Source organism: Cherax quadricarinatus, chromosome 86 (genome assembly GCF_038502225.1).
Source record: "Cherax quadricarinatus isolate ZL_2023a chromosome 86, ASM3850222v1, whole genome shotgun sequence".
In the NCBI taxonomy this organism is placed as follows: domain Eukaryota; kingdom Metazoa; phylum Arthropoda; class Malacostraca; order Decapoda; family Parastacidae; genus Cherax; species Cherax quadricarinatus.
Window position 1 is genome coordinate 1,472,223 of NC_091377.1, and position 13,689 is coordinate 1,485,911.

Sequence of the window (13,689 nt, forward strand, 5' to 3'; positions counted from 1 at the left end):
TGGTAGTGGGTGGTGGTGGTAGTGGGTGGTGGTGGTAGTGGGTGGTGGTGGTAGTGGGTGGTGGTGGTAGTGGGTGGTGGTGGTAGTGGGTGGTGGTGGTAGTGGGTGGTGGTGGTAGTGGGTGGTGGTGGTAGTGGGTGGTGGTGGTAGTGGGTGGTGGTGGTAGTGGGTGGTGGTGGTAGTGGGTGGTGGTAGTGGGTGGTGGTGGTGGTAGTGGGTGGTGGTGGTAGTGGGTGGCGGTGGTGGTAGTGGGTGGCGGTGGTAGTGGGTGGTGGCGGTGGTAGTGGGTGGTGGTGGTGATTGTGGTGGTAGTGGGTGGTGGTGGTGGTAGTGGGTGGTGGTAGTGGGTGGTGGTGGTAGTGGGTGGTGGTGGTAGTGGGTGGTGGTAGTGGTAGTGGGTGGTGGTGTTGGTAGTGGGTGGTGGTAGTGGGTGGTGGTGGTAGTGGGTGGTGGTGGTAGTGGGTGGTGGTGGTAGTGGGTGGTGGTGGTAGTGGGTGGTGGTGGTAGTATGGGTGATGTAGTGGTAGTGGGTGGTGGTGGTAGTATGGGTGATGTAGTGGTAGTGGGTGGTGGGAGTAGTGGGTGGTGGTAGTGGGTGGTGGTAGTGGGTGGTGGTGGTAGTGGGTGATGGTGGTAGTGGGTGATGGTGGTAGTGGGTGATGGTGGTAGTGGGTGGTGGTGGTAGTGGGTGATGGTGGTAGTGGGTGGTTGTGGTAGTGGGTGGTTGTGGTAGTGGGTGGTGGTGGTGGTAGTGGGTGATGGTGGTAGTGAGTGATGGTGGTAGTGGGTGGTGGTTGTAGTGGGTGATAGTGGTAGTGGGTGATGGTGGTAGTGGGTGATGGTGGTAGTGGGTGGTGGTGGTAGCGGGTGGTGGTGGTAGTGGGTGGTGGTAGTGGGTGGTGGTGGTAGTGGGTGTTGATGGTAGTGGGTGTTGATGGTAGTGGGTGGTGATGATAGTGGGTGTTGATGGTAGTGAGTGGTGGTGGTAGTGGGTGTTGATGGTAGTGGGTGTTGATGGTAGTGGGTGGTGATGATAGTGGGTGTTGATGGTAGTGAGTGGTGATGATAGTGGGTGGTGATGATAGTGGGTGTTGATGGTAGTGGGTGGTGAGGATAGTGGGTGTTGATGGTAGTGGATGGTGATGATAGTGGGTGTTGATGGTAGTGGGTGGTGATGATAGTGGGTGGTGATGATAGTGGGTGGTGATGACAGTGAGTGGTGATGATAGTGGGTGGTGATGGTAGTGGGTGGTGATGATAGTGGGTGGTGATGATAGTGGGTGGTGATGACAGTGAGTGGTGATGATAGTGGGTGTTGATGGTAGTGGGTGGTGATGATAGTGGGTGGTGATGATAGTGGGTGGTGATGACAGTGAGTGGTGATGATAGTGGGTGGGGTGCAGTGTTTTACAAATAGACTGGGTGGACAAGTGTGTCTACGAAGAGTAATGAGAGACATTCCCTTCCTCCCTCCCTCCCTCCCTCCCTCCCTCTCTCTCTCTCTCTCTCTCTCTCTCTCTCTCTGACAGTGAGCACAAAAACTAACTTTACCAGTATGGTGTGTTGATATTCTCAGGTTACAACTAATCTTTCACATGCACATTTTATGTTAGTCCTTTCTAGGATTAGCTAATACTATCCGTGGTTCTGTTTTTCTACTGTTCTTCTCATATTTAATTCTAGCATATTTTCTATTATGTTTGAACTGTCTATTAATTTCATTTTGGTTTGTGTTTAACGGAATAACGATGCGAGTGACACAAGGGACGCGTTACTCCATTGTGTGTGTGTGTTTTTTATTCTAAATTCAATAATACATAGTGTCCAACACCCACACATCTCCCCGGCAAGACCAACAACGCGTGGCAACAAAAATTATTCCCCCCCACTGCAATACCTAACAATGGGTTATGCATTTTTCACCTTAATTTAGCTGCATGCACGCAACCTCCCAAGCAGACGTTTCCAACAAGCTTGAAATTGCAGCTTCTTTCCTTCTTAGAACACTAAGCTGGTGTTCACACCACCCACACAGGATCTTCCCCCAAGCTGTTCTTACTGATCTGGTGTGTAGATATAATTTTTTTACTCGCATTCGTGAGAGTACCAGCTGTTGGTCACTATTCTGATGAGGAGTTTTGACTCACTTGACCCGAATATGTAATTAAACATGTCGGTGCTCAGTCGTGGTCCTCTTGATTTTCATTACTCTCCTGCTTCTCTTCTTCCTGGAGTCTTTCTAAATCTGCTATTTACATTACTGCTATTTCTGCCTCTTCTTGAAAAAAAAAAAAACAGACTGAAAACAGACATCAACAGGGGACTACCGTGTCAATTAGCCAAATTGAAACACCTGATCATTTTCGTGTTTACACAAACATCTTCAAATGAGTGAATAGCTGCAGTGTGTGACAGGAAACCCTGATAGAAGCGTGAGATATGGTAACCCTTTCTACTACTCACACAATGGAAATACGAACACTTTAGCAGTATAATGTGATCATTATTGACAACGTTTCGCCCACACAGTGTGCTGTATCAAGTCACAGACAGGCGAAACGTTGTCAATATACTCTATATACTATATATATGCTATATATACTGTTGATAAATTAGACACATGTGCAACACTTAGGTATCTTTACTGAGGAACCATTTATCTACATATATACTAGTGTTGAAGACTTCAGTGTCGTGGAGAAGGTTGGGAAGGTAACTTAGGGGCCCAAGAATCTAACGCGAGAGGAACAGGTGAGGCAATATTTGCTAACTTATCATTAGACGATGAATAAATTACTAAGTCAACAGGTGTCTCTAGTGGCCCAAATAACAGAGTAGAAGATGAACTAAAGTGCGCAGCAAAAACCAGTTGTGGTGGGGCCACAGCTTCTCCCCTTGCTTAGTGCCAGGGCAGCTTAAATATCCCTGTCATTGTAGATTGTGCGTTTATTTATTCGTGCTGGGACATGCATGTATACATGCACGTCAGATGATTTATAAGAGGAAAGACCAGGAGCTGAGCTCTATAAAGACTAGCATTGATCACTTAGCATTCACGCTAACGCGCGCACACGCACAGTAGTGGCCAGAGGAGAGGTGGGGTCAGAAGCAGTGAATCGACCCCTGTAACTAGAAATAGGAGAGTACGAATAGATGAGCACACACACACACACACACACACACACACACACACACACACACACACACACACACACACACACACACACACACACACACACACACACATTCGCACACAAAAAAAGCGAAGCAACAAGTAACATTAGACCCAAACGTGAATATAACTCAGTAAACAACAACAACTGTGAAAAAATAGTGACTAAGCGCTTTCGTGATTTCTCAAATTATCAAGGAACTGTAAAAATAATAGGACAGCAAAAGACTTATATCTAAACTAATGATAAAGGCTTCAAGAATGAAAATATAGAGGGGACGAGTAGGAGCCCAAACGTAGGCCAGAACCCAAACCTAGGAGAAAAACCTAAATCTAGGAGCAAGACCCAAACCTAGGAGCAAGACCCAAACCTAGGAGCAAGACTCAAACCTAGGAGCAAGACCCAAACCTAGGAGAAAGACCCAAACCTAGGAGCAAGACTCAAACCTAGGAGCAAGACCCAAACCTAGGAACAAGACCCAAACCTAGGAGCAAGACCCAAACCTAGGAGCAAGACTCAAACCTAGGAGCAAGACCCAAACCTAGGAGAAAGACCCAAACCTAGGAGCAAGACTCAAACCTAGGAACAAGACCCAAACCTAGGAGCAAGACCCAAACCTAGGAGCAAGACTCAAACCTAGGAGCAAGACTCAAACCTAGGAGCAAGACCCAAACTTAGGAGAAAGACCCAAACCTAGGAGCAAGACTCAAACCTAGGAACAAGACCCAAACCTAGGAGCAAGACTCAAACCTAGGAACAAGACCCAAACCTAGGAGCAAGACCCAAACCTAGGAACAAGACCCAAACCTAGGAACAAGACCCAAACCTAGGAGCAAGACCCAAACCTAGGAGCAAGACTCAAACCTAGGAGCAAGACTCAAACCTAGGAACAAGACCCAAACCTAGGAGCAAGACTCAAACCTAGGAGCAAGACCCAAACCTAGGAGCAAGACCCAAACCTAGGAGCAAGACCCAAACCTAGGAGCAAGACTCAAACCTAGGAACAAGACCCAAACCTAGGAACAAGACCCAAACCTAGGAACAAGACCCAAACCTAGGAACAAGACCCAAACCTAGGAACAAGACCCAAACCTAGGAACAAGACCCAAACCTAGGAACAAGACCCAAACCTAGGAACAAGACCCAAACCTAGGAACAAGACTCAAACCTAGGAACAAGACCCAAACCTAGGAGCAAGACCCAAACCTAGGAGCAAGACCCAAACCTAGGAACAAGACCCAAACCTAGGAACAAGACCCAAACCTAGGAGCAAGACCCAAACCTAGGAAAAAGACCCAAACCTAGGAACAAGACCCAAACCTAGGAACAAGACCCAAACCTAGGCGCCGGGACATAGGGAAGGTTATTTATTTAGAAAACTCATTGGAGACATCTCGGCCCTTGGCCCCTTAAATATTAATTCAGATACTTGACGTGATTATAGCATGTCACTTAACTGTCCCCACCTTCCTCCACACACCAATGTATATATCATGCAAGCGTCCTTGAACGATCTATATATATTTATATGAATAAAAGATTAGTATTGAATACGACAACAGAAAATTATCAAGGCTAACTAGTACCCCACCTCAACTACCCACTGTCGCATCCCACCTCAACTACCCACTGTCGCATCCCACCTCAACTACCCACTGTCGCATCCCACCTCAACTACCCACTGTCGCATCCCACCTCAACTACCCACTGTCGCATCCCACCTCTACTACCCACTGTCGCATCCCACCTCAACTACCCACTGTCGCATCCCACCTCAACTACCCACTGTCGCATCCCACCTCAACTACCCACTGTCGCATCCCACCTCAACTACCCACTGTCGCATCCCACCTCAACTACCCACTGTCGCATCCCACCTCAACTACCCACTGTCGCATCCCACCTCAACTACCCACTGTCGCATCCCACCTCAACTACCCACTGTCGCATTCCACCTCAACTACCCACTGTCGCATCCCACCTCAACTACCCACTGTCGCATCCCACCTCAACTACCCACTGTCGCATCCCACCTCAACTACCCACTGTCGCATCCCACCTCTACGACCCAACTTCACAACTCGCCTCCATAACCCACTTCTACAGCCAACCTATACATTATTATTATTATTATTATTATTATTATTATTATTATTATTATTATTATTATTATTGTTATTAAAGATGCCGAGAAAGTTCAACGTCCCTAAAATTCCTACCAGTAAGTAAAGATTATCGTTATGATAAAATTTTCAATATTATTTTTTGAAAAATAAGGGAGATTTTGTCCCACCCTGACACCAGAGGAAAATCTGCTTCGGGAACAGAAATCTGACTGTAAATCAGGCAGGCGTCCACTGACGCAAGCACACACACACACACACATACACACACACACACACACACACACACACACACACACACATACATAGCTTTAAGCAGAGGTATGATAAAGCTCACGGCTCAGGGAGAGTGACCTAGTAGCGATCAGTGAAGAGGCGGGGCCAGGAGCTCGGAATCGACCCCCGCAACCTCAACTAGGTGAGTACACACACACACACACACACACACACACAGTACCATGGCTATGTAATCGAGCCAAGAACAACCAGGCAGGAAACTCGTTTTTAGCTACTTAAGAATCCTGCTCTTGTGTGGTACGGCTCAGCCTCCCTGACTGCCACCCAGACTCACATTCTCTCAAACATGGGGTGAGGTTTGTATTCTTTTTTTTTTTCTATTCGCCGGTATTCTCCTGGCCCGGGTCTTTTCCAATAGTGGTGACCCGGCCTTGGGCCCCCTATCTGGGGAGTGTCTCGAGACCTAAGTCCCCCATGGGAGGAGGTACAAGTACCCCCTCATCTTTGGGGCCAACTGCCCCCAGGTCTAGCCACATTCCCCGCTCTGACGGCGCTCGCAGGGAGAAGCTAGGCCTCTGGTCTGCCATCTGCCCCGCCCCACAAAGAGGCTCGTGGGGATGGCAGTCTTGTGAGCTGCAGATGGTAGTAAACTCAGGCCATTTTTTTGCATCTTTCCAACAACAACAACAACAACAACAACAACAACAATAATAATAATAATAATAATAATAATAATAATAATAATAATAATAATAATAATAACACTTTCATGGAATCTTTATGTTTAACAAAATTTCTCTGTCTATTTTTAACACCTTCTCTCATCTGTTTCCTCTTCTCCCCCTTTCCTTCCTCTCTTCTCTCCTTAACTCTCTTTTCCTCCCTATCTCTCTATACAACAGAACAGTATAAACATTTATCATTCATCTCTCTTCTCTCATCTCTTCTTCTCTCTTCTTTCCATATCCCTTTTTACCCCTTCTCTCTTCCTCTCTTCATTTATCTTTCTTCTTTCTCTACCATCCTCTCGTCTTTTTTCACCTCTCTCCATCTGATCTCATTTCCTTTAATTTTTACATTCCCTTCTTTATCATATTCCTTGCTTTATCCTCGCTTCTCTTCTTGTGTCTTCTCCATGACTCTGTTTAAAAGCTGACCCTCGTACACAGAGCTGTGACGTCACTATGTAAACAGTGAGAAAACTGGACTGTAATATACGAAGAATGCGTTGTGTGTGCAGCTGTTTGTAATGACTCGGAACAACACGTGAATGTTTTGAAAGCATGTGTGTGTGTACTCACCTAGTTGAGGTTGCGGGGGTCGAGTCCGTGTGTGTGTGTGTGTGTGTGTGTGTGTGTGTGTGTGTGTGTGTGTGTGTGTGTGTGTGTGTGTGTGTGTGTCTGTGTGTGTGTGTGGTGTGTTTGAGAGAGAGAGAGAGAGATTGCAAACAAAGCTAGAAACCCTTAATCTTTGTAAAACCTTGTGTAAAGAGAGAGAGAGAGAGAGAGAGAGAGAGAGAGAGAGAGAGAGAGAGAGAGAGAGAGAGGGGGAGAAAGAGAGAGAGAGAGAGAGGGAGAGAGAGAGAGAGAGAGAGAAAGAGAGAGACAGAAGGATGGAGGGTGGAACTACTATGGCATATGTAAGAGTGCTTGATGCCAAGGATTTTAAGGAGTGGCCCCCCAACGCTGGCACTCCTCTTCTCCCCTCTCCACCACCCTTCCTCTACTCATCACTACTACATTCTCCTATGATCCCAAGACTTCGTCTTCCCGTTGACCTTCTCCCTACTGAAGACGGCTTCAGGTGTATGCTGAGATATTTACATTCTCCCTCGGTAAAGCATGCAGACGCATACCGTACTTGTCTCATTTTCTGTATTTTTGTGTATGTATGAGAGAGAGAGAGAGAGAGAGAGAGAGAGAGAGAGAGAGAGAGAGAGAGAGAGAGAGAGAGAGAGAAGATAAGATAAGATTTCGTTCGGATTTTTAACCCCGGAGGGTTAGCCACCCAGGATAACCCAAGAAAGTCAGTGCGTCATCGTGGACTGTCTAACTTATTTCCATTGGGGTCCTTAATCTTGTCCCCCAGGATGCGACCCACACCAGTCGACTGACACCCAGGTACCTATTTGCTGCTAGGTGAACAGGACAACAGGTGTAAGGAAACGTGTCGAAATGTTTCCACCCGCCGGGAATCGAACCCGGGCCCTCCGTGTGTGAAGCGGAAGCTTTAGCCACCAGGCCACCGAGAGAGAGAGAGAGAGAGAGAGAGACAGACAGACAGACAGAGACAGAGAGAGTGTATGTGTGTGTGTGTGTGTGTGTGTGTGTGTGTGTGTGTGTGTGTATGTACTCACCTATTTGTGGCTGCAGGGGTCGATTCATAGCTCCTCTGTATGTGTGTGTGTGTGTGTGTGTGTGTGTGTGTGTGTGTGTGTGTGTCTTACATTACAACATTAGATCCAAACAGAGCGACAGTTGTTACTCTTCACGCTCCGGCTACCTCAGGGTAACCCAAGATTCCGAGTGCTTTCAGCGTGACGGAGAGATACTTGCTGGTCCACATTTCCCTCTGATCGGTCTATGTGCATGTGTGTTTTTCATATTGCAAGTTTATCGATAAATATTTTAGCTAAAAATGACACATGTACAACGTTTCGCTCTCCAGGAACTTTGTCAATCCATTGTCGCATTAACTGCACTTGTGTCCTTTTACCTAACATACTGTCAGTAATTCTACCAACATTATTATAGTCAATAAATACTTTGGAAGACACATAGATGGCTTGAAACAGTTATATCATACTGCTCTCAATTTTTTTTGCGTGGACATTGGTCAAAACGAATCTTACTCCAATTGGTCAAAACGTGCGATTCGTGGTATCATGTTGAGAAGATGACTTAAGAAATCGTAATGACACGATTGCAAATAAACCATACCCCCGGCCGGGATTGAACCCGCGGTCATAGAGTCTCAAAACTCCAGCCCGGCTAGCTGGTCTAGTGGCTAACGCGACGGGCTGGAGTTTTGAGACTCTATGACCGCGGGTTCAATCCCGGCCGGGGGTATGGTTTATGTTGAGAAGATGTTGCATCTACCAGATACAACATACCTCATATTATGTCTTATTAACATATCTGCCGGTATATAATGCCATAGATGTATATACTTCTATTGTGTCAGTCCACTGAGTTGTCTTACGACTGTTCCCTCGTCAGAAATTTTCTCGATTCGCCTGAGTAGCAAAATTCCATCTATGAAGGAGGGACACCTCTCGAGATGGGAAATTTGACATCAATCATGTCTAAATACCAAACTTGTATTGTGTCCACCAAAGCAAAAATCATGCTTAGGAGAGGAACTTCATGACGACGCTGGGTCCTCTGGGTCCTCTGGGTCCTCTGCTAAGTACCGGTTTGGGGAGAAATTGTTCCAGCCACGGTACAGGTGTCCAGTAGCTGGTTCGATCCCTCGGTACGGCTGAAAAACATTAAGACGTGTTTCCACAAGACACCTGCTGTCCCTGTTCACCCATCAGTAAAATGAGTACCAGGATGTTAGTCGACTGGTGTGGGTCGCATCCTGGGACAAAAGTGAAATAATTTGGGGGAATTGCTCAGCATAACAAGGAGCTTTCTATATAGCAGTGTCATTGATGTCAGCTATGGTCTGTATACCTTGTACATGTACTTGTAGAAATAAAGATATTATTATTATTATTATTATTATTATTATTATTATTATTATTATTATTATTATTACTGTAGCTTACTGTGTGTGTGTTATCGCCGCTCTGTCTAAATGGCCTTTTATGGTAAGTTCGTCAGCGTTCTTCCTCTGACTTCGATTTCCTGCGGGATGAATTATCCGGATATGTTCTTCGTTACTCAGAGTCATCAAAGGCATCTGCATAAACGGGAGAAACATGATCCACTAGCGGGACACCCTGTTATATTTTTATCTATGGGATTAACCCCGTTTTATGATTTTATCTTAGCATAGCTCTGTTTTACGTTTCCTGTTAGTCTAATCCCCCATTGTTATCTGTTATCCTTTGGTCTAGTCCTGTTGTATGTTATCTGTTGGTATAGCTTTATTGTCTTGGTGTTATCTGTTGATCTAACCCTTTTGTATGTTATCTGATGGTCTAGTCATGTTGCCTTATGTAATCTTTTGGTCTAAATCTGTTGTATGATGTTATGCATTGGCTTTGCCTGTTATGTGATGTGTTGACCTAATCCTGTTATGTGATGCGATCTTTCGTATGGTTTAGTTATGTTATTTGTTGATCTGTCCCTCTTGCTTGAAGTAATCTATTGTTAGTGTCTAAGTGGATTGTTTCATTAATAACCAAGTAGTTAAATGTAACAATAAGTAATTTATTGTGTCCATGTTATCTCAGTTATTTTGTTATATGTAATTTATCTAATCTTTCTGTTTCTCCACAGGACTGAAAATACTGTTATTGCCGAGGACCGCGTAGAGAAGTCATCAGGAGAATGGCTCGTTGGAGCTGGTTATTTGTCGTCCTGGGCATGACTTTTGTCCAGTTGTCGTCCGAACAGTCAGTAAAAAGAAATAAAGGCGGTGTTTCAATACGACTGCCTCAGTGCTGCCCGAGTCAGCATGCCATATCCACGAGGAACGCGACTTGCGCCTACAACCCAGATTCTTCCTTCCAGCCGCCTATTCTCTTCAAGGGATCCATGATGCTAGCTTCGAACATAGTGGAGGAGGTGAAAGGAATTACTTTAGCCTGTGAGAACGAGAACAGTGGCACTCGTCTCATAGCCCTCAGTTTAGATGGCGAACATGGTACCCTAATATTATTACCTGATGGTACTGTTAACGTCATGTGGTTTCCCCCTGAGGGATTGATCTACGAGCGACTCCAGGATTTCTGCGTTTTGCAGGTACTCGATGACGAATCGGATGACCCACCTATGTACTGGGCCAAAGCTTGCCTTCAGGACCATGCTTTGCAGTGGCAAGCTGACCGGCTAGCCTGCAGTAACGCCTCGTGCCTTCGTAAGTGCTGTCCAGCTGGCGAGCACCTCAAAAACAAGGGACTTTGCATGCCTGACGATAAAACTAAAGACTGGAGCCTAGCGCCACAGTTCCCAGACTTGCATGTTGTGTATGGCTTGCCCACGTGTGAGAAAATTCTGATATACGATGACCACAGCCTCACAGAAACGGGGAACTTGCTCGCCTCAGAGGAGCTCCTCTCGCCTCAACACTACTGCATAGATAACAACGAGGATACCAAGAGCGACCAGGTCTACGAACTCGCTCTGGTGTGCTTCGAGGGGTCGGCCGACTCCGAGTGCCAGTGGAAATACGGAGTGCTGGTTCCAGTCTTGATGGGAATCTCCTGTGCCTGCTTGACTGCCACCTGGGTTATTTACCTGCTGGTGCCACGACTCAAGAGCTGCAACACAGGAAGGTGCCTATTGTCCTTCGTCAGCGCCACTTTCTTCGCCTTTCTAACCATCACGATCAACAAAGCGGGCCGTGAAAATTTCACCGAGCTGCAGTGCTCATTAATAGGTATGACCCCACACGAGTTTAGCGCTTTACAAAGCACTACCTTCCTCAACAGACTAGTGGCACATGCCTGTATAACTCATGCGGGTTTAGAGTATTTTTTAAATAAATTATTGATAAAGTTAAGACTTCAGTGATGTTTCCCCATAAAGGGTTTTTGATCCAAGGAATTGTAGCTACCCTCCCCTTCCCTGGATCAAACCTGATTGCTGCCCATTACTCAGGAGCTGTATGACCCTAAAAGTTTAACGCTTCCAAGAATATAGTAATAATAATAATAATAATAAACGGAATAGTCTTACTTTTAATAGCGGAAGCAATAATTCCCAGTATTTAACAATTAATATAATCCTCCATACCTAGCATTTGCCAGTAATTCCCAGCTACTAGCAGTCATAATTCCCAGCAGTTGTTGAAAATTCCTAGCACCTAGCAATTAAAATTTTCTAGCTCCTAGCAGTTGATAATTCCCAGCTCCTAGCAATTAAAAATTTCTAGCTCCTAGCAGTTAATAATTCCCAGCTCCTAGCAATTAAAAATTTCTAGCTTCTAGCAGTTAACAATTCCCGGCTCCTAGCAATTAAAATTTTCTAGCTCCTAGCAGTTGATAATTCCCAGCTCCTAGCAATTAAAAATTTCTATCACCTAGCAGTAGTTAATAAGTCCCAGCTCATAGAAGTTAATAATACTCAATTCCTAGCAATAGTTAATAATTCCCGTCTTGTAGCAGTAGACAGTAATTCCAGAGTTTTCTGAAAAACGAATCCGCCACATATATTCCTCTTTCTACATTCATTTATTCTCATTTGCTCGTTATTCTTATTTACTCCTTTCCACTTGCTAATTCTGGCCATTTATTCATTCTAGCCACGCTGTGTCATGCTAGTATCCTAGCTATGTTTTTCTGGCTCAACGTCATGAGTTTCCACATCTACTTCCAGCTAAGGTGAGTACAACAGAATAATAATAATATAATAATAATAATAATAATAATAATAATAATAATAATAATAATAATAATAATAATAATAGTAATAATAATTTTTGCAAGTACGTGATACAACTTATACAGACCATAGCTGACAACACTGACATACTGTATAGAAAGCCCCTTGTTATGCAGAGCATTTCGGGCAAATTAGGTTAATGTTGTCCCCCAGGATGCGACTCACACCAGTCAGCTAACACACATATATCTACTTGCTGCTAGGTGAACAGGGACAGCAGGTGTCTTAAGGAAACACTCCCAGTGTTTCCACCTGTACCGGCGATCTATACACGGACACACAATGTATGAAACGAGTGCACTACCAACTGATCTACTGGACACCCTCAGGGAGGGCTATAATGTAGATGTTAGATCAGAGTTATCGTAACCTGATGGCTAATCATTGTATCTTGGATACACCATCATAGTATGTATTATTATATTGGAATACAGTCAGACCCCCACTTTACAGCGCTTCGTTTTACAGCAGTTTGCAAGTAAAGTGAATACTCTATATGCAATTTTTTAGGCCTAGCTATATTGCTCACTTAATATATGATCGTGTAAACATATTATCTGGCTTTTATGTGCATTTGAAAGTGAAAAAAGGGCAATGTTTCACTTTACAGCAATTCTCGCTTTACAATAGTAGCCTGGAACCTAACATGCTGTATAAGCGGGGCCCTAGAGTAGCCTGGAACCTAACATGCTGTATAAGCGGGGCCCTCCTGTATACCAGTTTGAATATGTGCTGATGAGTATATCTTGTTGTTAAATTAGACACATGTGCAACTCTTGGGTATCTTTATTGAGGAAACGTTTCGCCACACAGTGGCTTCATCAGTCCACAATACATGTGGAGGAATATGTCAGCGTACATTTGGGATTCAAGTAATTTCGATTGGTGGTGAAAAGGTGCAATCTTAATGACCCTCGCGTGTCAGGAGGCTTTAAACCCAATTAACCAGGGTAACTGAATCTATCTGGGGTAGGCCAGAGGATGCTTACTCAACTCTCACATTGAGGTCCGTGGTTCGATCCCCGATATGGGTAGAATCACTGAGGCGTGTTTCTTTTATATACCTGCTGTCCCTGTTCACCTAGCAGTAAGTAGGTACCTGGGTGCATAGGCGACTGGTCTGGGGTCACATCCTAGGAACAAAATGAACCTAATTTGCCCGAAATGCTCTGCTTAACAAGGGGCTTTCTATATAGTATGTCACTGATGTGAGCTATGGTCTGTATAAGTTGTATCCTGTACTTGTAGAAATAAAGATTATTATTATTATTATTATTATTATTATTATTTTACTGGCTGAACGAGATATTATCTATTACTACCCGTGTCAGGAGAGACTATTGCTTTTTGACAGACAAAACAGTAGGAATACTGACAGACGAAACACTTGTAAAACATTTCGAAATGTTTGTTTGTAGACGTTTCGCCAGTCATTGACTTTATCAGTACAAGGACATAATGAAGAAATATTCACAAAAGATGAGGTAATCAGTCCCTCAGCCAAGGCTGAGGGTCTGATATATATATATATATATATATATATATATATATATATATATATATATATATATATATATATATATATATATATATATATATATA

At 44.4% G+C, this 13,689-nt stretch overlaps 1 protein-coding gene across 2 annotated transcripts in view; it reads left to right on the forward strand.

The window, feature by feature from the left end:
• LOC128703074 (probable G-protein coupled receptor Mth-like 1) overlaps window positions 1-13,689 on the forward strand; it is a 42,677-nt gene that overhangs the window by 19,595 nt on the left and 9,393 nt on the right. For both annotated transcript variants that reach the window (XM_070103554.1, XM_070103555.1), the window contains exons 2-3: window positions 9,982-11,083; window positions 11,948-12,026. In XM_070103554.1, the coding sequence (XP_069959655.1) occupies window positions 10,033-11,083; window positions 11,948-12,026 (1,130 nt within the window). In that variant the 5' untranslated portion in view covers window positions 9,982-10,032. The remainder of the gene's footprint in view (window positions 1-9,981; window positions 11,084-11,947; window positions 12,027-13,689) is intronic.